Source organism: Lepidothrix coronata, unplaced genomic scaffold (genome assembly GCF_001604755.1).
Source record: "Lepidothrix coronata isolate B3197 unplaced genomic scaffold, Lepidothrix_coronata-1.0 Scaffold283, whole genome shotgun sequence".
NCBI classification, from domain to species: domain Eukaryota; kingdom Metazoa; phylum Chordata; class Aves; order Passeriformes; family Pipridae; genus Lepidothrix; species Lepidothrix coronata.
The window spans coordinates 174,341-198,044 of NW_016690463.1; the positions used below are offsets into that span (position 1 = coordinate 174,341).

Consider the following 23,704-nt stretch of genomic DNA (forward strand, 5'->3'; position numbering starts at 1 on the left):
AGCCTGGAGAAGAGAAAGCTTTGGGGTGACCCAATTGTGCCCTTCCAGTACCTGAAGGAGCTACCAGAAAGATGGAGAGAGACTATTTACAAGGGCCTGGAGTGACAGGACAAGGGGGAACGGCTTCACACCGACAGCAGGATTAGATGGGATATTGGGAAGAAATCCTTCCCTGTGAGGGCGGTGAGGCCCTGGCACAGGCTGCCCAGAGAAGCTGCGGCTGCCCCATCCCTGGCAGTGCCCAAGCCCAGGCTGGACGGCGATGCTGCCGCCCTGGCGCAGCGGAAAGCGTCCCCGCCGCGGGTGACCTGGAAGCGCTCCCCGCGCGGTTCCCGTGCGGCGCCTGCCGGGAAGGGAGGTCGCGGAGGCGGAGCCGCGATTCCCCGGCATGGCCGTGGCCGCCGTCGCCCGCCGCGGTCTGTCCGCGCTGCTGCTGGGCCGGCTCCCGGCGCTGCCGCTGCCGCCCGCGCTGCGCCCGCCGCCCGCCCGCCCCGGCCCCGCCGCCCCCCGCCCGGGGCCGCTCCGCGCCGCCCTCCGCTCCTACAGCCAGGTACGGCCCGCGGGAACGGCGGGAACCTGCCCCCGCGGGAACCCGCGTCCCTTCCGCCGCTTAACGCGGGGGGGTTTCTCGTGTCTCGGCGCCAGGTCACCGATGCTCCGTCCCAGGAAGGTCGCCTCTCAGAGCAGGAGCCCGGCTCGCCCAAGGCGGAGAGTGACGGTGTCTACCTCGTCAGGGCACAAGGATTCCCCTTCTCGTGCACCGAGGAAGATGTGCTTACCTTCTTTGATAGTATGGCTGTTCATTTTCCTGGCTGACTGTCCTCTCTGCTGCCTTTGAAACCGTGGCTCGTGATTACCTAGCAGAAAGAAAATTTAGAGATCGTTAGCCAGAGAAAGATGAGGTCTTATTATTGCTGCAAAAATATCCACAATTGGCACATATAAAGCAAGTATTCAATTTCCAACCTGCCGGACAACGACTAGAACCTCACCCTTATGACATTTTATGTTTAATCGTACAAGTCCTTCCCTTCTTAGTGTCTCCACAGCAAAGGCAATCCAATTCAAAGTGATGCCTTGACAGACCATTAGGGCTGGCTTTATTCCCTCAACTCCTCTCTTTAAGAAACTGGAGTGTGTTTTTACTGGTTGGTTTAAACTTCAGTGTTGCTTTCTAATTCATGGGCTTTTCCATACCTCTTCAGGGCTGATCCCTCCATACTGTAATACATTGCCACATCCTTCCAGAGGCCAGATCCAAGTTTTTGAATTACTTACTAACCTGCCAGACTAAATTAAGTCGGTTTGAAGTCAGGTTCAAGGTTAAGAATAGGTGTGTTCCACTCTTCGTTTTGCACTGCTGGGATGGGATCAGCTCTGTGTGGTGTAGTCAGGATAAAGAGACCCCCGTGTTTGATGTAGTTCTGTGTCTTCCTCTGTGGTCTGTTCCTTGATTTCCAGGCTGTAGAATTCGGAACGGTGAGAACGGGGTGCACTTCCTCTTAAACAGGGATGGGAGGCGCAGGGGGGACGCCTTGATCGAGCTGGAGTCCAAAGCAGACGTCCAGAGAGCCCTGGAAAAGCACCTGAGGTACATGGGCCCACGCTACGTGAAAGGTGGGTTTGGAACAGCACGAGTGACGTTGGAACAAAACTTCCAAGTGAATAAGAGCAGCTTTGTTAGCAATAATAAAGTGGGCTGGCGTGGAGAGGTGCAGGGTTGGGAACTGAGCAGCAGATCAGCCAGTAAGGCATCGTTGATCCACATTTTCCAAGGCTGGGAAGGGAAAGCAAAGGGGCAGGACCATAGAGCGTGGGGTGGGGGAAGAAACGGGATGGAGCTTTGCAGAGGGGGAAAGCTGCTGTAGGGGAATGCCCTCGGAGTGCTGCCATGAGGGAGAATGTTCCTTGCCTGTGTTCCTTGCAGTGTTTGAAGTCCACGACAGCGATGTGGAGGGCTTGATGCGGAGCCTGCGGGATGAATCCCAAGCCATGAACGATGGAGTGGTGCTGCTCCGAGGCCTTCCCTTCAGCTCCACCGAGGAGGACATTGAGGATTTCTTCGCAGGTAACTGAGCCCGCTCTGTGCTCTTCGCTGGCCAGGCATTTACTGCCTTAAGTTGATGCTTTGTTGTTCCCCAGAGGGATAAAAGCAAAGCAAGTGCAGCCTTGAGAATCTTAAACACCACAAGGAGTTGGTGTTCCTCTGGAAGTCACTCAGGCTGCAGAGTCTCCCTGTACCTCTGACTTTGTGCAGGTCTAACCCAGGATCAGTTCTTGGGGCCAGGGGAAGAAAAGGAGAGGGAGCCAGATGCTGGGATCTGGCATTGGGTTGCTACCACTTGGACATTTGGCAAAGCTGAGAAGGAGGAAGGCCTCTGTGGTAGTTACAGCCCAGGTGAATGCAGTGTGGGTGTTCACAGCTGCACAGTCAGGATAGGTGGATCATGTATGCCACTGGAGACTGTCCCATACTCACTGCTAGAGCAGTCCAGGTGGTTCCTGGCTCCCCAAGATGATGATACACAGCACAGAAATTGAAACTCACTGGGGGAAAAGCTACCATAATAATAAGAGAAAATTTCAAGAATATTTGTGCTCTGGACCTCTTTATTCCCTAGAACTTGCATTTACTTATTTCCAGTTATTTGAAGGCTCAAGTTGATTTAATTTTTTTAATTAAGCCTTCTGTGAAAACTAACTTGAAGCAAATAAATCAGAATTTAAAGAAGATACTTAGGTCAGCACGAGCAGTTGTTTCAGAACTACTTAACTGCCTGATTAGGCAGTCAAAAACCAGAAGAATAAGGAAAAAAGAAGTCTTTCTGAGCTATAGCACAAGTTCCTGCCAAGGTCAATGCCTCTTTCTCTCCTCCAATCTCTAGGTTTGAAAATAGCAGACATAGCCTTCATTTATCGGGGAGACAGAAGAACAGGAGAAGCTTTTGTGCAGTTTGCAACTCCTGAAATGGCAGCTAAAGCCCTGTTACGGCACAGAGAGTATATGGGAAATAGGTGGGTACTTCCCTGGGGTCCCAGGGGGTAGAAGAACATGTTATGGATCACCTTATTCCCTTCCTGCCGGGTGGAACAGCTCTTCTCGCACTCACAGTGTCATTAAGGAAAGCAGAGGCACCTGCAGCCCTCGTAGCCTGGGGGAATACGGGGCCTCTCAGAGAAAAGTCCCAGGTGTTTTTAGGTGTTCCAGAAGAGGTTCTCATCCCAGCAAAAAGAGCTGACAGCCTTCAGAGAGGGGAACACTGGATAGACACAGGCTGTCCAGCCCCAAGTGCACAGGAGTCCTCTGCCTCCTTCAGACATGTGACCCTCCAGATTCCCACCAGGTTCCTCCTCGCTTTAGGCAGTTTTGTCGGCCAGCCCCCTTTCCTTCATCCCTGTACCAGACAAAGAACAGGTTACCTGGCTTGAGTCCCTTCCCAACACCACACCCTCTCCCACCTCTTTGGTTACCAGATCCCCATGGGCTGCCCTCCTTCCTTGGGAAGTTAACCATTTTACTCCAGAGCACTGAGCCCTGTGCCACACACTTACCTCACCAGAGCCTCTCTCTTCTCAAACAGAAGCACAGACCGTTTTTTCCAAGCATAAAGGTGTCATTTGGGTTTGAAAAGGCCTTTAAGATCATTGTGTCCACACATTAACCACAACACTGCCCAGCCCTAAACCCTGCCCCTAAGCACCACACCTGCACAGGTTTTAAAAACCTCCAGAACTGTGCTCAGGAAAGAAAACCCAAACAATCAAAAGTGCTTTTGCCCTGCTGAGTTTTCTGACCTCAATAATCTATAAAACTCTTTTTCTGCACCCCACAAAACAAAGGATTTCTCCTTACCTCTTCTCCTGAACACCCCTGCCTTCCTGCTTTTTATAGCTTGCTTCCTTTTCCCAGAATGCATTGTGTTTGTCCCCTCCCCCTCAAAAGTAGACAGCTGCTCTGTAGGCAGAAATTAATTAATTAATTGAATTAATTAACAGACTTCCCTCCTCTCTAGTAGAGATTAATTCTGAATCTACTGTTAGCTTTTTCTTTGTCATGGTGGAACGAGAGCTGACCTGACTGACCCACCTGAGCTCACACACCTGCATTTCCATGTGATTAGCCAGGAAATGGAGGGGTTTCCAAAACTGCTTGCAGTTGCTCCTATTCATTCTTCCTGGTTTTATCCAGAACTGGCCTCCAGCGGTGCCCAGTACAGAGTGGGGGTCTGAGGGGCAGCTGAGCTGTCAGCTCTGCCAGCCTGTACACGGGGTTACTTCCCCTGCTCTGGCTTTGGGAAGGGAGGAAGGCCCTCTCCCTTTGCTGTGCATGTTCCCTTCATCACCACACTGTTCCTTCGGTGCTGTGGAAGTTGCCTGATATAACACTGCTGGTGCAATCCCATCAATTCCGTAGCCACATGGAAAATCTCAGGGCTCCACTGGAGTATGGAGCCTCTGTGACCCTGTGTGTCTTCTGGGTCTGCTCGTTCCGTGAGCTGTTTTGGGGCTGGCTGTTGTTTTTAATTTGGGGTTTGTAGGAACAATTCAGTTTGCAGAAGTGCAGCGAGGGGAAAACAGTTAAAAGAATGAATCATTCAGCACGGAATCTTCCCATGCCAGGGCTCTCACCCCAAGTAGCTGAGCAGAGCTGAGGCAGGAAGCATCCTGAAGGTGTTTTACCCAGACCCTGGGAGCCAGGTGTGCCACGTGCTCTTCCCCTTTGCGTTCCAGGTATATAGAAGTGTACGTAAGCAGAAAGCACCAGATGCAAAGGCACATGTCCGACAAGCAGTTGATGACCTACTCCAAAATGAGAAGAGAATATGAATCCCTCCCTGAAGAAGGGGGATGGAGAGGCATGAGAGGCTCCAATGCCCAGGAAGAAAACAGTGAGTCCCTCCCTGTTGTGGGTGGTTTTCAAGGTCCCTTTGTTTCACCCCACACGTCCACAGCTTTTATGGCAGGGTAACTGCCAGCACTAATGATGGTTTTTCCTTCCATTCCACAGGATTGTACAGGGGAGAAACGGAAAACTCCAGGAGCGTTTTAGAGCCTGGGAACACCTCATCACCAGCACGGCACTGTGTCCGCATGAAGGGTTTCCCTACCCAAGCTACTGCCCAAGACATAATAAATGTGAGTTACAGTGAAGCTACGGATGGAAGGTGGCTGTCATTCCCAGTGCAAACCCTCCCTTAATGGTTACAGCTGGAGCAACTGCAGGTTGTTGATTTATTTGTGTGTGTTAGCTCTCAGAGCTGTGTGGGGCTTCAGGTGGAATGTGGGGTACAGGTGCCTGGGGCAGCCGAGGCCTCTGGGGCACAACAGGGATCCTCTCCCTTCAGTGGATAAAGAAGGGATTAAGGTTTGCTGGGATGTGTTAATACCCATCACTTGGATTGCTGTTTCTTTCTCACCAGATTTTCTCTTTTCAGTTTTTTGCTCCGCTGAGGCCCACGAGGATCCTGGTGGAATACGACTCCCAGGGAGAGGCCACAGGAGAAGCGGAGGTGCATTTCCAGAGCCAGGAGGACGCCGTGGCGGCGATGGCGAAGGAGGGGTCAGAGATGGGTAAGTCAGGAAAAGGGGGTGGGTCCTACAACCGCAGGACTGAAGCCTCAGGTAGTTTGGCACAGCTTGTCCAGCTGCTGTTACATCCTGTGCAGAGGGATCACCTTAAATGTAGATTCTCAAGTTAACAGTGTGCCGTGGGCTTTGCAGAGGAAAGCAAAAAAAAAAGAAAGAAAATGTAACACACGCCAAGTGCCTCTCACATGTTTTCCAGAGTGCAGTGCCATTGAATTATTCCTGAATGAGCATCCAAAGGCAAAGGAAAACTGTTAATGACAGTGGCACGAGCTCAGATTTGGTAAGTGCATCTGTCTCTGTCCTTCTTGGTCTGTTTTTAGCAATGTGTGCCTCAGGCTGATGATCTCTGGTACTGGGATTTCAACCTGCCCAAGGGGTAAAGTGGGGGGTGGCTGAAGGGAAACACCCCCTCAACCTGAGAGCAGGTGTCCAGCCTGGACCCCCCACCCCACCTGGATGGTTCCACAAGTGCCAGTCCCACAGTGCAGGAGCAGCATTTAAAGCTCTGATGGGGTTGTATTCCCTGGCAAGGAAGAGGAAATGCGGCTAAACATTTTCCACTGATGTGGGTTAACAGTAATGGGCCTTTTGGATGGGGCAGGGTTTCATGTGACCTTGATGGAAGATGCTGGACAATGCTTTCCACTGATTCCCTTTTGAAAGTGGGAGGTGGTGGCCACTGCTCCCCAAGGCAGGGAGGGCAGCTCTCCCCCTCAGTCCCAGGTTAGTAATCCAGGCCAGGGATACGCCCTTGGGGCAAGTTCAGGATGTGCTCCCACCTGCATCCTGGGCAGCCTCCCTGGCACCTCCCTCCTGTCGTCCCATGCACTGAGGGAATTTACCACCTGCCACCCTCTGTGCATGTGCTGCAGCCCCCCAGACATGTCCCACCTGGAGTCCGTGGTACTTCACTGCTGCCAACCTGTACTATTCTAATAGAATTTAAACTGGGAATAAAATGCAGTAGGGCAGGGGGGAGAAAGAAAGCACTAAGCTGCAGCAAGAGAATGATTTTTATTTTTCCTCTTCCTTTTATCAGGCCGGGTGAACACGTTCCTTGTGTATGAGGGTGAAGATCGGGTACGAGTGTCAGCGCTGAGCAAGGAGGACAAACTGTAAGATCTAGTTTAGCCTTGTGTAAGAGGAGCATGTAATAAATGTGCTGGACTGTGGGGAGTGTTACAAAAGCAGCAGCAGCTGCACTGCTGGAATGGTCAATGGGTGGAGCAGTTCTGGGCTCCAGGTGCAGAACGGTGCATTAATAAACACCAGGATTGACAACTGACAGCAGCTGAGTGATCTGAGTCCTCACAGAGGTGCACAGTGTAGCTCTGAATCCTTTCAGACCTGCAGCCCAAGTGGAATGGGATGGAAGGACCACTCAGGACACGAGAAATGGACAATCAAGTTTTCTTTATTGTGTGGAACAAAATTAACATCAGAAAACCTGCCCCCCCCTTCCCAACCCCAGTGTCCAGGTGTCAGCCCACGCTGGCATCACACGCAGTACCTGAGCACAGAGGGAGCTGGCAGCCACCAGTGCTGTGCTCTGAAGGGGTCTCAGCCACCTCCCTGCTCCACAGAATTTAATTCTCCGTGTCCAGTTTAATGCTCCCTCTACTAGGAAAATTGCCTAGGTCTCACTTTCTCCTTGGGGGATGAGTCACACTGGGCTTGGATGCAAGAATTTTGCTGGTTTGGATCTATACAGTGTGTACAGAAAACTACTGACACTAAATTCAGTGTTTTCTCCATCCATCTCCAGTGTGTCATCCCTTCAGAGAATTCAGGAATTCACTTGAATTCCAGGCTTCTTGTATCTCAACACTGTTTACAACTCCTGTCCTACTTTAAGGGATAGCAGCAAGGAAAGGGGTTGGGAAACTGCCACAGGTGGGGAAAAGAGCAAAAAAGAGTGTAAGTTTGGTGGCTGAACACACCAAGACCTAGAGGGAACTAGGAGAAATAATTCCTGGTACAAACCAGCACCAACCACATCAGTAACCTCAGCTCTGAGAAGCTTTTCCTGCAGTTCCAGCCACTCTAAAGACTACTATTAACTAGGGTTAATTCCCCTCCAAGGAATTAACCACTAAGCCCTAATAACATCTGTACAAACCCCAATGCATTTGTCACATCAATGCATCCATTTCCTGTGGACTGTGGAACATTCTGTGGTCTGAGACTGCAGGAGGTGCCAGTGGGAAAAGGAGAGACCGCTCCTGTGACACGGGGAAGCCACCACCGCTCTTTGGAGTAACAAAATTCCTTGAGGGAACAGCAACAAAGAATGAACCATGAAACCTCTCTGAACTGGGTTTGCAGTTACAACTGGTAGAAGGTGAAAAGTGTTCCCATTTTATTTTGATACAACAAAAAGTGAAATGCCAGGTTTATGGCCACAAGGTTTCCATGTGCGCAAGGGGGAGAGGTGGATCCAAGTGGCCCTAAACCAGAGTGTGATGGGAATTTGGCCCATCTCCTAAAGCACAGAGGGGGAACAGAACATTCACAGCTTGGTTTGGGGTTTCCCTGTGCAGAGCAAGCCCTTGGCCAGAGCCCTGAGCCAAGGAAATGCAGGTAGAACATGTTCACAAGTGCCTCACTTGGCCCGCTCACACTGTGTACCAGGGTCCCAGGGATGAGCCAGACTGTCCAAGACAGCTGGGAAAGGAAACAGGATTTCAAGTGCAGCCAGACATGAGGAATACCAGTGCTCCAGCTGGTTTTCAGGGAGCCTTTGCTCAGCAGCAGCACATGCCCAACACCACACGTGTGAGGGCAAGAACATTCCCAACTTACACATGCAAACACAGCTCTGGTTTGGGCAGGGGCTCCCTGAGCCCTGAGACTGCTCCAGCACACACTGGGGCTGCTCCATGTGACATTCCCAATGCAGTTCTCCGCAACACAATTGGATTTTGGTACAGGGAAGGCTCAGAATGTTGTTTGAGTCACAAGAGACTCTAAACACCAAGAAGCTGCTTCCCTCCAACCTCCAAAGCACACAAGCAAGTGTCCTCACGTTCCCCTTGAACGACTCCAGAAACACCATCAGCTACAACCATTGTCACCCCTCTGCCACCCATTCCCTACAAGGGGCTGCTGGAATACTGCTGGATGAGCTGCTGGTGGCAGGGATTGCAGACACGCTCAGGGTTGATGCTGGATGGGAGGGGCAGCTCATGTGCTGAACAGGCTTCACAGAAGGTGCCCCCACAGTTCTTGCAGATGTTCTGGAATGCAGGAAAAGCACAGAAATCAAGGAGAGGTTCAGGACTTGGCAGATCAGCTGAGGGAAAAAACTGAGCTAAAAGGGAAGAAGCTGCTCAGGGGCAGGAAAAACAAACCACTGAACAGGGCAGAGGGGAACCCTGGAGCCACCAGTATTTAACAAGGTTATATTAAGGGCAGAGGGGCCTGCAAGGGCTCATTTCTTTGTCCAAGTCACCAGCAGGAATCTGTGATTCCAGAACAAAAACCAGAGGGAAGGCAGTCACCAGGTGTGGGCCATGTCAATACTAAGTTACCTTTCTTCTGTTCCGGCTGCTCTCCTCCTGGCAGAGCTGGCACATCTCAGCATGTCCAGGGCCCAACAGCTGCTCCTAAACACCAAGGCAAAACGAACACACAGTGAGAGAGCTCTGCAGCAACAAGGGGGGAACCAAGCATCTTAAACAAGAGCTGACAGGCAGGAATTCCCAGTGAACAGGACAACACAAGCGTTGTAACATCCCAGTGACAGTCTGGGGTCTGGCTGTGCTTTGCCAGGCACCCAGGGGGAATCAGGAATGGATTTTAGTTCATTGGATATACAGGAACAAAACCAAGAAGGGGTATCGCTCACCTGTTCTTCCTGCTTGCTGCTTGGTGACCTACAAGGGAACAACAGCGTCACTTGGAACAGGGCTTCCAGCACCACAGCTTTTAAATAAAGTATCTGGGCTACCAGGGAATGCCCTTACCTGGTTTTTAAAACCCTCCCCCCATATGGATTTTTGAGTAGCACTCCTACCTAAATGGGAAGAACAGGCAAAAAACCTGCAGAATGCCTTCAGGAGAGCCAAGGAGAGGGAGCATGAACATGGAAAAGACTGTTTAGGTGGTACCAATACAGTTTGAAACTGGCTTTAAAGTTGGGCCTGCAGATTTGATGCCTACACATGCTGTGAACAGGCAGCTAAAGCACCATGAGGCCTTGCAGGTAAATCATCAGCCTGACCCTCACCTGCTATAACATTCCAGGTGAAACAGGGCTAAAAAGCATCTTGGGCATGGATGGTTTTCAGTATCTGGCAAAGCAGACTGGAACTGAGCTTATGCTATTTTTAAGATGCTACTTTCCTGATTAGCTTCCCATCGGAACTCATTGTGCTGCACCAGAGCCCTGACATTCAGAGCACTTCCCATGGGCTGTTCCATCCTCAAGCCAAGGCCTCAGCACAGAGCTGTGCCCAGGGGCTTTGAAAACATCTTTTAACATTTAAAACCAAATACTAAAGAAACCCTACAACGAGAATCCTCTTCTCTAATACTCAGCTTGGACACAAGCAATCTGAGCCACATTTTTACATACCCATCTTCTTAAAAATCTTAAGTTTTTTCTCCAACAGCTTCTCTTTATTAGCTCTAAACACCACTGATCCTCCAACCCTTCTCCTTTCCCTCACCAAAAATACTTTGGACATGACTCCCCAAGGTCTTGCACTTGGCTTACAAAAGTTTCTTGAGTCAGAAAAATTAGTATGCAGCAGATTTCAACAGAAACCAATTCAAAGGTAAATTAGAGACAGATGGAGCCTTTCCCATCTGGAAGTGCTGATGGCAAGCAAGACAACCTCCTCCTTCCCTTTGAGAGCTATGGAAAAGCAGCTCTCAACGAAGATTGGAAATATTTCTCAGAAAGGGAAGTTGGACTATTCCAAACTCCCCATCAGCACAGTAGTCTGAGAAAGGGAACCAGGACTTCAGAAAGGAGGCAGAAATGAGGTTTGTTTCCTTCCCTACCTGTGTGGCAGAACACTGTTCTCCTCTCTCAGTGCCTGTTTCAGTTTAGCATTTTCTTCCTGGATTTTGACCTTCCCATCCTGCCAAAAGGAAACATTCACCCGTCAGGTACACTAAAGGAAGACTCCAGTTTCACTCCTGCCACATGCAAGGGGAGACTTGGCATTGCTATTTTGGGATACTGGTCTGCTCCTCCTTGGCACAGAGGAGTATCTGGGCACCAATCTCCCCTGGGAGCAGTTCTCTGTGCTTTCTTTTTGCTGTGAACAAAGAGTGGATTGCACATTTTAGAGATGGGCTCTTAAACTTCACTGGAATTATGTGTAATATTGGTGAAAAAGGACAACTGCATCACTGAAGCATCCCAGGGAGCCCAGTGAAGGCAGCTCAAGTGTGGCAATACATGACAACTGTGGAAATCATCTGTTACTGCACAGTTCACATCATTACAACTCTAACTGCCTGCTCAGTGTGTGTAAAAACCCTTACAAAGCTCCTTGGGTCGTGGCACATGAACACCACCTATTTATTGCCTGAGAAAGCTCAGGAAAAGCAAACGAGCCAAGTGAAACTGCACCTCAAACCGGAGCCAAGAGCCCAAGTCTCATTACCTGTCTTAGCCAGTTCTTTGGCCCTTTTTTGTTTTCTTGGCCACACTGCTGACTGTGGGACCATCTGTCTCTTTCCCGCCTCAGTTCCAGTTCTAGGTGGTTCCTGGAATATTGAGGTGGAATTGTGATTAAAGGATGGTTCGGGGACAGTTGGCACTGAGAGCTGATGAACTGTTTAACCCTCTCTTCACACCCCCGACTCAAGAGCTGAAAAGTGCCTCCTGGAATCCCAAGCTGTCTCGCAGTGTGTTAAACCATAACACGTCAGGATGGAAAATCTCCAAGTCCTTCATCTAATTTTGGCACAATCTGGCATCCAGTTGATGCAAAACCAGACCCATTTGCCTGTGTCCTCCTAAGCTCACCCACAGACACCCAGGACCAAAGCCACTTGCTGGTTGTCTGAGCAGCCTCTGCAGCTTTGTGAAAAAGCAAACAAAGAGCTGGGCCAGGAGGGGGAGAGGGGACAACTCCCCCTGTGTATCCAGCAATGCCCCCACAGAATTCACTCGGGTGACCTTGCAACAAGCTGCAAATGCGTCACGGCTGCAGGAGGAGATGCTCTTCTATTTTAAGGAAAGAGGATTTGTCTGTGTCCCTGACACTGCTCGAGTGATGACACTGCAGGGGAAAATGGGATGGCTCTTGACAAGGTCTCTCCGTTTGGCTTCCAGCAAAAACAAGAGCAGCTTCACCAGGGAAAAAGTACAAATCACAGCAGTGTGTGTCAGACTGACAACCAGGATCACTTCCCTTGCTCCACACCCTTCAGTGGTTGCTCTAGGCAGAGGTTTCACTGTTCCATCCCTGCCCATGATAACTGTTAGATCCCAAATTAGCACAGAATCACAGGAAGGTTTGCGTAGGAAGGGACCTTACACATCTCATTCCACCCCATGCCATGGGCAGGGACACCTTCCACTAGACCAGGTTGTTCCAAGCCGTGTCCAACCTGGCCTTGAACACTTCCAAGGATGGGGCATCCACAACTATTCCAGCAGCCTATGCCAGTGCCTAAATAATGGGCTTTTTCCAAGGATTTTCATTCCGGGGGTTACTCCTGTTGGCATCTAGCCTGTCACTTGCCTCACTCCCACTCCATCCCCTGTTTCCCTACTCTCCATTAGACACAGCAAGAACAGCCCAGGAAAGAGGTTGGAAAAGGATCTCTTCACCGCTGTCTGGAGAGCTCTTCCACTTCCAGCTGCAGGCTGTTGATTTTGTCCCCAAACTCCTGCTTGAAGAGCCGGTTGTCCTGCTGGGCCAGCTGCCGTTCCTTCTCTGCCTGTCGCAATCTGGATTTGAGCCACATGAACTTGTGATAAAAAACAAAAGCCATGGTGGGGAGGAAGACTGAGTTTAACCAACAAATAAAAAACCCAGTGAAAAGGTAAAGCCAAAAAAAAAAAAAAAAGGGAATGGTAAAAACAATGGAAAGGAGAAAGACAGTTCAAAGCAAAGCAAAATGGGAGGTGAACCAGGCAGAAACTCTCATTTTCCATAGTTTTTATTTTATCACTACAGTTTACAGCCATTAGATGAGAAACAGAAAACATCACTTTTATCCAGATCCAAAGCAAACCTCAAGTACACAGAATTTAAAGTCCAATTGGATTTTAATGTACGTTACATTTCAGCTTTGCACAGGTAACTGGAACTTGCAACATAGGTTATAGCTACTCTATTGAGAATTAGTGCAGGTTCCTGGTCTCCCACGCATTGACACTCGGCTCAAGCGCCAGGCATCGGTACAGCAACACATTCCCACTCTGGCCTGACATCAGAAACAGCCAGATCCTTAATTCTGTCTGGTTTCAGTGTTACTGACACCAACCCCACCAGCCCCAACCCCCTGTTCCTACAGCAGAACTGTGGGAAGGGGCAGGGGGGGCTCCCTGTACTAATGGGCTCTTTGGATACCTTGATCAAAGCTTCCACCTTTTCCTTAGGATTCTTTTTTCTCCAGGCAGTTAGGAGTTTGTAGTAGCAGGTTACTGAAGGGTGAGTTTATAGGTTCAAGCATGCAGCTCGGGCATGGCAGGGAGGTTTCCAACAGGGCTGTGCCAGTGCCTGTGCTGAGAGCCCACGGAATAAGCCACGTGGTGGCCCACGCTCACATCCAGGGGAACCAGGCTGAGCCCCATAGATTTTTGACCACACCAGCAAGGACCAAAGTGTTCCCTCCCCACTTGTTTCAGTCATGTTTGCCACCCGCTGCCCCAAGAAGTGCCATCCCACAGGAAAAAGGGAGAACTGGCATCACAGATTACTACAGGCGTCTCACCAGAGAAAAAAACCCTTATTCAACACTGAAAACCCCCAAATCTGATCTTCCAAACGAAAGAATATCTCTAGGAGTGCTTATAACCTAAAGCCCACAAGAGGCCAGCACGGGGACTTCTGTGATCAGAGTATATTAGTTTATAATAGTCCAAGCTACAGTTACTTCAGGTTTTGCACCGGGATGTTAAATTGGCAATTATTTCTCTTACTGCGAGCTGATTCCAAGCTTTAGCTGTTCCTCCTTTAGCAAATTCCATTTGTATTGAGCAAGGCAAACTCAGAAGGAAATGAAACAAGTGTAAAAGGCCACTCTTCCCTTTCAACTACCAACTACTCGAACAAGGAAAGGGCAAGGACCAAATTACCATCTCCATTCCCCATCGCTGCACATTGGGTTCCTTTCCTCTTTATTTGTGTGGGTTTGTTTCTTTTAAAGAAAGGTCAGATTATTTTTTGTAAAACACGTAACTTCCCTTTCTAAGAAGGGGAGACACCTCCCAAAACACCTCTCCTCAGCTTCCTTAGCTTGGGAAGGACCGCAGGGTGTGTCTGGAGGGATTCCTGGCAGAGGTAGAAGCAATGCAAAGAGAAGGAGGTTTCCACTGAACTTACCACTCTATTGTGTTACTCTAAGACACCTATAGCTACTAATTCTGGACACATGAAGTTTAAAGGAAGAAGGATAAATTCCCCACCCTCCCACCACGTCCCTAAGGCAGAATCCAGGCAAGCTGGTTACGGGAGGGCCGGTCCTCGCCGTGACGGGCCATCGCGTCCTGCCCGCTCGTCTCGGACTCGGGGCTGAACCCACAGAACAGAATTGGACAGGAAACGGCTTGGGGCACACACACAACTACTGTCAACAACTTCCAGGGATGCATTTTCTCATCTACTTCACAAAAAAGGGCAACACAGAAAACGAGTTGACTCTCCCGAGCTGGCCAACGTGATCCCGGCTGAGCCGCGCACACGCCGAGGGCTCGTGCTGCTGTACGGGGTGTGCACCAGCAGGTGGGCAGAGCCACGGATCTCCCACTCCCGGTGCCTTCCTGGGGTGTTTATTGGCCAACTCATTTGGTACTTGAACATGGGTTAAATGGCAAAGTTTGGGATTTTTATACCCGACTCTAAATCTCGGCAGAAAAACTCACTGATTTTAAAAACTCAGCAAATTCCAAATCAACTTTAGGTGACAATTAACATTTTAACAGTTGCTTTTAGCAATTCTCAAGTTCTCCCCTCATGAATGAGTTCTGATGTCAGAGCTGTGAGGTGGCCAGACATAAAAATGTCTAATGATGCTTCTGGATCAGTTTGTTTGCTGCACTATTTAAGGTTTTTGCCTGTTTCACCAAATCCTTTTCACTGTATAAATAAGTCAGAATGAGGATGATGAGAAAACGAAAAATAATAACAGCAAGAGAAGAAGAGCAAATCAATTAGCTGAGTCAGTACCATAACATATTTTCAAGTAGAGACTTTCTACAAACAGTGACCTTGTCCATCAGGAGCCATTCCCAATATAAACCCTCAAATGAGAGCACTAATGCAGTGCAATGCCCTGCTCATTAACCAGGTCCCAGCCACTCTGTTGAAAGCTGTGCCAGGCTGCCCTCTCACATCCTCCCTTCACTTTCACAGGAGTACTTTTTCCAAGCTCACATTGCTCAGGATCATCAAGAGAATAGTTCAACTGGGGGGATTTTATCCAAAACCAGAGATCTGGAACACCCAAGCCCCTCCAAGCCTGGCCTCTGCTGCAGGCTTGGCTGTCCTGCTCCCGGTGCTCTCCTCAGGCAGCTCTGTCCAGCAGAGCACTCGGACTCTCCCCTGGCCCATTCTGGGTCCCTGGGACACCCCCACTAAAGGACACAGCGTTTGATCATGGTCCAAGCCTCCTGCTTTACCTTTGTTCCAGCTGTTTGATGGTGGCAGCCATCTGATTTGTTTTCTCTTCCAAGCGGCTGTTTAATTCACTCTTCTGTTTCACTCCCATGTCTGAACTCTGGGAAAAGGAGCAGTAAATGCCAAATAAGCCCAAATAAATCATTCAGCACGTGAAACAACAGGGCAAAAGGCAAAGAGGCAGGAAAAGGTGCTCAAAAAGCAAATGGCCAGGTCAGTATTGTGAGGGCAAATGTCTTGCCACACAGGTGCAGGCTCCATCTGGACCCCACAACAGGGCAATGCCATCATCCATGAAGCCTCCTAGGTATGAATAATCCATAATGCAGTGTCTGCTAATATCATTTAATATCTTAATATCATTCAACTGTTTTGCACCAAGCCATTGGCTCAAGGAGAGAAGAAGCAACTGTTCCCTGTTCAAGTTGATTTTAGGATTTATTCTGAGCATCGTGTTGCTCTTTGCAGATGGTGTCATCACACAGTAACTACAGCTGGTACCCTCCAACTCTTGATAGTACCACAACAGAAGCTCCCACAGCTCCATTTTCACACCCCAAAACCACACAAGGTGCTTTCCCCAGTCTCATGCACACATTTCTGGATCATTAATTTTTCTCCAGAAGAAATGTCCTTTTCCTTTAACCTCCACCACACTCCAATGTTCTTGCAGCAGGACACAAGTGTGCGCAGCCTGTGACCCTTCCACACCCAGCATCCTTTCAATAGGCAGGAGTAAAAGCACAAGAGCTCTCACTTTTATCTGGAATCCCCTGTATTTCACTACCTCCCTACCTGCAGCTTGAAGGACAGTTCATGCTTTAGGGCCCTGAGATCGTCCAGCTGCTGTCTGAGTGCCACCAGCGCATCCTGCTTCTCACAAACATCCTTCTCCAGCATCTTCATGGCCAGCTCCATCTCCTGCCGCATCCCAATCTGCGCCTCCAGCTCCTTCTCCACGTCCTGGAACACAGGGAGCAGTCAGCATTTCCAGGAGGTCCCCTCAGCACCCAGGGAGAAGTACCCTTCACCGGGGCTCCTGCCCACCACCCGTACCCAGGAGCGTGCTGCACTGCCACAGCATCACAGTCACACCTCTGACAAGGAATCCACATGGAGGCCAGTATGAAAGCCAGGTGAGCAGCATGGCTGGCAGGGAGTCAGGGAATTCTACATGGGCCCACCTTCGTGGTGGAATGGACTAGGGAAAAGCTGGCAGATTTTGTTTCCTAAAAACCTTCTGCTCTGGCATGTTTCTCCCCACACACTGTATTGAACAGCTCTGAGTGGCAGGGCCTGTCTGCAGCCATTTGGGGTGACCCCTGAACCCCCCCAGTCCTCACCAGCCGCAGCTGAGTCTCCTCCTTCAGCTGTTTCCGAGCCTCAGTCAGTGCCTGCCCATCAGCAGTTCTGTCCTTGGTGACCTGAGGTAACAGACAGTTCACTTGGCATCATGTACTGCTAACCCTCACTTTTCCTCAGTATTTGCTTCTCCCCACCACTTGGAAAAACAAATGTGCAACAATTCAGGCCAAAACAGCACAACTACATCCCAGTTTTCCTGCCACCCCCTCCCTGCTGTCCCTGACACCTTGCCCAGGGAGCCATGAGCTCACTGAGGAAGCTCCCGGCTCCACACACGCTCACTGCTCCATGCCTACAGCCAGGCAGGATTCCCTGGGGACAAGGCCCATCTGTTCCCTCTGCACAGGACCCACCTGCAGCCACTCTAATCTATTGTAGGGTTTGTGTGAGATACACCAGGGAAATAAAGTGTGTTCCCAACACTGACTCCTTGGTTGAATTTGGTCTGGGCCTGCCCCAAGGCTCAGCAATCACACACATGCACATACACACACCCCAACCTTCCGACTGGACTCCAGGATGTAAGAACTTTCTTCCTTAACCCGTTCCATCTCTTCCTGCAGTGTAATGATCCTGTTGTTGGCAACTGCAAGCTGGGAACAGAACACAACACAACAGTAACCTATCAAAGACGTATTTGACTTTTTTTTTCCCTCTGTAGGGCTCAGAGAAGGGTGATTTGGCTGCAAACAGGAGGAGAAGCACACACCACCCTGAGGGACAGGACACTTGGCTCACAGCAACTCCCAGGGAAGACACCACCACAGACTAACAGATTACTGTAAGTGTACAGTCAAAGGCAAAAGTAACTTCAGAAAACTCCTTCTGACTTTGTAACTCGCAACTTAAAGGCTCAGTGACATTCCAAGGGATCAGCCATGCTATTCCGTGACAAACCCCAACAGAAATCACCCCAATCCAAGTGTGAGTCCTTGGTACAGCTCAGGCCAAACACGCATTGCTGTGACATGTGACACAGTTCATTAAGTACACCCCGGCTGGCACAGCGTGTCCCTGTGTCACCAGAACCCTCACTTTGCACACACTGGGAGACTTCGCTGAGCAGCTAAATAATCCAAACCCAAAAAATACCACAGTCACCACTCCAACTCATGTCCTGCCGTCATGAAGTGAGTGGTTTAAAGTCGCTTAAAAATCACCAGCAAGGGTGATACCATGTCACAGTGCAGGTAATAAACCAAAAGCCACTTATTTTACTCAGGTGAGACCTCCTGTCACCCATTTTGTCAGGGAACTGACCCCAAAAGATTTTACACTACATCTATGGGAGCTGCAACACCCATTTTAAACCACAGGTTGTACCTATGCCTCATGTATCAGCCATTTGTAATGCTCAGACTAAATATTTTATCTATAATGACACTCTTTTATTTCTTGCAAATTTACATAAACACATGGTTGTTTTTCCACCTCATGCCCAGTAGCAACAGCCAGTGACACTGCTTGGCAGAGTTATTCCAGTTCCATCACTAAACTCCCATCATTCAGTACACCAGAAATATGAATAAACTCCTCCCTCCCTTGTTACTACTCCCTGATTCCCAAAGGCCAAAGCATCAGATGATTTTCCATCACACTTACCTCCTCAGTCAGCTTAGTGTTGGATTTTTCCAAGGCATCCACCTTGGCTTGTAGGTTGTTTACTGTAGCACTGTTGAAGAGAAAAAGCCCTACAGTAATTCCTTCTTTTTTAAAAATCCCATTTTCTCTTTTCTTCTACAAGATAATAAAGAGCCAACAGATCGTGTCTTACCTTAAATGTCTATTGAGTTCTTCCACATAGTTCTTCTGGTCCAAAATAGCAGTTATCTGACCATCTCTGGAAAAAAAGAAACAGGGCAACCTGGAATACTTGAATACAAGTTCCCAAGAGAGGAGCAGCAGGACAACTGTGTGTGTGCACCTACCCTTCGCTGCCTTTCGTGCTGTTCCCATCTTTCAAATACATGGAGAAATCAATCACTCCAACCTAGAGAAAAAGCAATTTGCATTTTACATTGAACACTTGGTTTCTGAGACAAAACCACTGTCTCCAGTTGTGACAGTTTAGAGTTACGACATCATACCTGCTGCACTAGAGCAGTGATCCATTATACCAGTAAGCTATGCAAAATTAATGAGCTTTCCAATTTAAAGGAGCAGAACAAAACCATTAAGTGAATCCCCAGTACCTGGGAGTCCAGGTCTTCTCCCTTCATGCAGAAGTTGGCATCGATGACGTTCAAGCCCACGAGGAGGCCAGCGATGATGGCACCTTCCTCTTCCATCATCAGCGCGTTGGGCTCGTAAAATTCACTGCAGGGCAGGGGCGAGAGAGACAAGTGAGGGGGCTTTTTCCAGTCAGACAGGAATGAAGTGACAAGGTCAGAAATCAACCCAGGGCCAGGCTTTTACAGTGAGACAATGTTGTATCTCCTCTGTGCAAATATTTCACCCAATCACCTCTTTAGAACCAAAATTTGCATTAATTCTAAGGTATATTTGAGACAGAGGAGATATAACAGTGTTCTTGCTTAATACAGAAGCTAAGTGGAAGCTCTGCATTTCACAGATGTTACCCCTTCTCAAAAAAAGCACACATATACTTGACCATTTGGTGGCAAAGATGATCAAGATCCTAAAAGACAGCAGAAGTGAACCCAACCTGAGAGCAAGCCCAGCACTCACCTGAGAAGATCCTTTCTGTTAATCAAGGCCTTCATGTACTCTGAAAGTTTCTTCTGCATCAGAGCCAGGCGAAGCCAAGCTCTTCCTCTGCCTACAGGTGTCCTGCAAAGACCAGAACCAAACAGTTAGACACACCCTGCAAGGCAGAGTCACCATCAGCTCTAATAGCCCCACCCTCCCTCAGCATCTCAGACATCAGCCTCAAAACTATCTAACCTGTCATGACCTTCCTGTTAATTCCCATCCTCTGCAGTTTGATTTCATGAACAGCAAAGGCTGTTCCCATGCCTGACACATCATAACTCCTTCAGTGCTAGTAATATGGGCACTGTTGTCCATAAGCCCCCATGCTCTTAGCACAGCAAGAATATATTCTGTCCTCTCCTGCAGATCCTTGGTTAAGAATAGGTGAGCAGTGATCCATTTAAATCACAGCAGGTGGCAGATGTATTCCTGAAAGTTGTGTTTGCCCTTCCTTCCCTTCTTCAGGATCCTTCTCACAATAAAAACCATACTATGTATTCATGCAATAAAAGAGTGCACTTACTTCAGCCCTGGGAGATCCTTAACACTTGCTGTAATCTCTGCAGCCTCAGGAACAAGTTTTTCTACTAGTTCTAGAGGTCCCCAAAAGGACTTATTTTGCCCAAGAAAAGTCTTTTTGGCTAGAAAACAAAGAGACAAAAAATGAGGCTGTTAGGCCCATGCTGACATAACACATTCTCAAACAAGTGAACAAACAGTAGCCAAAAGCTGCCAGAAAGGTTCCTCTGGGGCCACTGCTGCGGGGCAGGCATTTAGTGTCATGGAATCCCAGAGTGGTTTGGGTGGGAAGGGCCCTGAAGGCACCTGGTTCCACTCCCCTCTGCTCTTCATCTTCACCTACTAGCAGGCAAGCACAGCATCTGAAGAACAGTCTGGTACTCAGCAATTTGAGCTGTGACTCTTGTACAGTTAAATACATGCTCTGCTTTAAAAGCAGCTTCAAACCATGAGCTGCGCACAGCCCAAACCCTCAGGTTTGACAGAGCTATTGAGAAAAAAGACCTCTGGGTTGCAGTTCCTCCTCCAGCAAGGGACCATGTCCCTAAAGCATGGGGAAGTGCAGAAAAGAGTCATGAGTTTGCTGAGAGCTTGTTTCACCCCTGATCACTGAGTTACACCCGAGACATCTGAGCTGTTGTGTCAAACATGGCAAGCACCTACAGCACCTCAATGTTCCACCTCCCCCAGGTTCTTTTCCCTTCCTGTGGCCTGCCAGGTCCACTAGGATCACAGCAGTGACCCTGCTTAGCCTCTCTTCATTCTCCTGCAGGTTTTTAAACCAAAACTGCTGTTTGTCCCCCCAGCCATGACCAACAGCCCCGAAGACTTCTCCCAGGCCAGTCACCTTTGAGGCCATGTTTCAGGCAGTGCTCCATCACCACGAAGAACTGCTGCAGAGGGGCATAGTCCGAGTCCAGTGTCCTGCCCAGATTCAGCGCCGACTCGATCAACCCCTTGATGCTCAGTTTGGCCATGTTCATCAGGTTCATGCGTTCGTTAGCCATGAGGTAATTGGGGTCTGTTAAAGAAGGAAGAAAAATTCTGCTGAGCAACAAAAGCTATTTTTATTATACTAAAACATCCCACCTTTCTCCTTTTGTTCCTCAGCTTTGAGGACATTTTTGGGGCCGTGACACTTTCACACGAGGCACTCTGTAGGCCTTTTGTGGAGAAAAATCAACAGCACCTAGTATTTTATGGCCAAAGCTGCTATGACACAGGAATAGACGTCGTATCACACTGAGGGTGCCTCAGTACTTCAAGTAACTACAGCAGCTCCCAATTTTCATTAGGAGAAGTTTGAAGCCTACTGTTAACCCTGTACTTTACACTATGACAATCTGTTATGGCTGTCACTTCCAGCTTACATCCTCAGCTACAAACTGGTAAGAACCCTCCACTTGTGGTTTGTTCTTCCACCTAAAGATCACCATGGACCTGCTCACACTTAATCCAGCAATGTATCTCTATCCCACCTCGCATTTCTCCCCCAACATGGCTGTAACACTTCATCTCTGTTTATAATTCCCACTAATCTCTGTTTTATCAACACCACTGGTTTTTACTTCTGACAGTAAGGAGCAGATCTTCATGGCTGCTCTGACAGCTCCTTCTAAATCCCAAAACTCACAGGACTCCCAGAACTATATTCTTCCTCTACCACATTATAAACATCCAGACCTTGACACTTCCTACACACATCCAATTTTTGTGCCCCAGTTCCCTGGCACAGGCAGTTTCATCCCTGTAAGGCCCACTTATCCAAGGCTGTTGGAAACAGCCACAGATGCTAGAAACAACCTCCACCTTCTCAAGTGAATAAACTACGCCTGGCAGCAGAAACCTAAGGGTACGGATCTAAGCATGAGGCACCTTGTCAGCACCCACCAGCCAAAAAGAGAGCCAGGAGCACACCTGACAGAGCCACACCCAAGTGCACATCACTGCAGGCTGGGAAAACTCCACAGCACAGGGAGAGTGCAGGGCAGGGGCAGCTGTGCTATCCAAACCCCAGACCACAGCCCCTTTGTTCAGGCTTTTCAAAAGCAGGTCAGGACAAGGCCTCACATCCCCCTTGCTCTCCAGGGTGAAGCAGCACCATATGTCTCCTTCCTTAAACTTGCCTGAAACCACGCCGGGAGGTACCACCCGGAGCAGCTGAAGGAGGGCAGGTGTGTGCTGGAGCAGGGAGTGCACAGACAGCACCAGGCCAGCTGGAATTGCCATCAATGGACAGCCACGAGCCCAGCTGTGCTCCAGGCCACATCTGCTGCCATGGACAAATGCCCCCTTGTTCAGAGAAATGGCAAACACGGCCAGTTATTCCACTGTCTCCTCCCAACCTCCTCCTGCCAACGAGCAAAGCCATCAAACCCCCTGAGGGTTTTAGTTTGCTATTTGTGTCCTGTCCAAGCACTGACTGTCCTGGCTCACACCTTACAAAAAGGCTGAGATTGGGCATTCACAACGTTTAGAGAGCTTCCAAGTATTCATGTAGGAATGCAATGCTCACAGCAGCACTGCACTGTGCAAAGACTGAATTCAGTGAGTGAGCTACTGTTTGAAGCTGATGAATCTGGCACACTGAGCAGACAACCTGTTCTGGATTTGCAGTCCTTTTTATGACCTGCAGTCTAGCTGACAGTCACCATCACTGGGAATTCAGAATCAGGAAGAAAGGCAGGTATAATAGTGCAAAATCAGACACAGAGCCCTCCTCCTCCTCATCCTCTCTAACCATGGTTCCTCATTGGCCAAGGTCATTGATCTGATGGGCAGCAAGTCAGGCATCCACAGTGACTCCACCTAGGAGCAAATCAATCCCTAATGTAGTATTAAGGGAGCTGTGCACAACAGCCACATGGAAAACACCCCTTTGGCTGCCATTATTAACTCATTTGCATTGAAAAATATTTGTCATATCACACTAATCAATGGTTTCCGCTTCATTGCTCTGTTGTGAGCAATTGTGTTCTGCATATGCAGCTTATCCAAGATTCTCACCTTGCAAACCAATTAACTTACAGTATGAAAACCCTCTACCTGGGTTATCCTACACACTCTGTGTCATAAAGCTCAAAAAGTAAAACCTCAGCCATTGAACTTTGCCTTTCCACAGGGTTTGGGTTTCAAAGGAAGGAATTTAACTCTCAAGACACTTTGCTACTTAAATATTGCAGCTCGTACAGAACAGACATGTTTTCTACCCAGTTGCTTCCTGAAGATGTCTCCAAAAGCACCAAAAAATCCTGTAATTTGTTTGAAAGGTCCAATCTGTACCCAAGAACCTCAAAGTCAAGGCAAAAGTCAATGCAATACAGGACCTCAAAGGGTTAAGCTGTGACTCTGGTCTCAGTATTTCTGCTGGTGACAATAGATTTTATCACTCCTCAATGACTTACTCTAAACCAATGAAGAATAAACTAAAATAAAGCTGTAACTTTGATCAAAGGCAGGGAGTGATGAAACACTGGAGAAGTGAACAAACCTGCTGAAAACAATGCAAATTCATTTGCATTTCAGCAAGGTTCTCCAGGTACTGAATCCATCTTACAGCAAAAACACCAACTGAAAGCAGCCTGACATTTGGCAAGGCTGCTTCTGTATGACAGGGAAACTTATCCCACCTGACAAAATAAACACAAAAATCAGCACAATGTTTTATGAAAAAAAACGAAGTCTCAAATCTTTCCCTTAAAGCCTGCCTTGGA

At 48.8% G+C, this 23,704-nt stretch overlaps 2 protein-coding genes across 12 annotated transcripts in view; one reads left to right on the forward strand and one right to left on the reverse strand.

The window, feature by feature from the left end:
• Positions 1 to 388: 388 nt before the first annotated feature.
• GRSF1 (G-rich RNA sequence binding factor 1) lies at positions 389 to 6,874 on the forward strand. Its single transcript, XM_017836738.1, has 10 exons — positions 389 to 550; positions 646 to 790; positions 1,462 to 1,617; positions 1,928 to 2,068; positions 2,886 to 3,015; positions 4,732 to 4,889; positions 5,009 to 5,136; positions 5,436 to 5,571; positions 5,786 to 5,869; positions 6,629 to 6,874. Exons 1-9 carry the CDS (start codon positions 389 to 391, stop codon positions 5,842 to 5,844), a joined length of 1,215 nt encoding a protein of 404 aa, XP_017692227.1. The 3' UTR covers positions 5,845 to 5,869; positions 6,629 to 6,874.
• Positions 6,875 to 7,001: 127 nt separating this feature from the next.
• Positions 7,002 to 23,704, reverse strand: part of RUFY3 (RUN and FYVE domain containing 3) — a 32,696-nt gene continuing 15,993 nt past the window's right edge. For 7 of the 11 annotated variants that reach the window (XM_017836722.1, XM_017836721.1, XM_017836724.1 and 4 more), the window contains 17 exons: positions 20,839 to 21,012; positions 19,996 to 20,113; positions 19,449 to 19,550; positions 18,953 to 19,076; positions 18,689 to 18,750; positions 18,535 to 18,600; positions 18,363 to 18,432; positions 17,261 to 17,353; positions 16,739 to 16,819; positions 16,191 to 16,358; positions 15,398 to 15,495; positions 12,383 to 12,502; positions 11,208 to 11,310; positions 10,597 to 10,676; positions 9,437 to 9,464; positions 9,120 to 9,194; positions 7,002 to 8,825 (listed from right to left, as the gene is read on the reverse strand). In XM_017836722.1, the coding sequence (XP_017692211.1) occupies positions 8,682 to 8,825; positions 9,120 to 9,194; positions 9,437 to 9,464; positions 10,597 to 10,676; positions 11,208 to 11,310; positions 12,383 to 12,502; positions 15,398 to 15,495; positions 16,191 to 16,358; positions 16,739 to 16,819; positions 17,261 to 17,353; positions 18,363 to 18,432; positions 18,535 to 18,600; positions 18,689 to 18,750; positions 18,953 to 19,076; positions 19,449 to 19,550; positions 19,996 to 20,113; positions 20,839 to 20,998 (1,692 nt within the window). In that variant the 5' untranslated portion in view covers positions 20,999 to 21,012 and the 3' untranslated portion in view covers positions 7,002 to 8,681. Of the gene's footprint in view, positions 8,826 to 9,119; positions 9,195 to 9,436; positions 9,465 to 10,596; positions 10,677 to 11,207; positions 11,311 to 12,382; positions 12,503 to 12,696; positions 14,856 to 15,397; positions 15,496 to 16,190; positions 16,359 to 16,738; positions 16,820 to 17,260; positions 17,354 to 18,362; positions 18,433 to 18,534; positions 18,601 to 18,688; positions 18,751 to 18,952; positions 19,077 to 19,448; positions 19,551 to 19,995; positions 20,114 to 20,838; positions 21,013 to 23,704 lie in introns of those variants that run through there. The other 4 variants (XM_017836719.1, XM_017836720.1, XM_017836728.1 and 1 more) reach the window with 2 other exon arrangements.

What these genes read in the sequence shown, in the direction of transcription:
- GRSF1 (XM_017836738.1), top strand. Translation starts at nt 389, where the DNA reads ATGGCCGTGGCCGCCGTCGCCCGCCGCGGTCTGTCCGCGCTGCTGCTG. An exon ending in CAATGCCCAGGAAGAAAACA is followed by an intron (nt 4,890 to 5,008) that starts GTGAGTCCCTCC and finishes TCCATTCCACAG; the next exon opens with GATTGTACAGGGGAGAAACG. An exon ending in CTGCCCAAGACATAATAAAT is followed by an intron (nt 5,137 to 5,435) that starts GTGAGTTACAGT and finishes TTCTCTTTTCAG; the next exon opens with TTTTTTGCTCCGCTGAGGCC.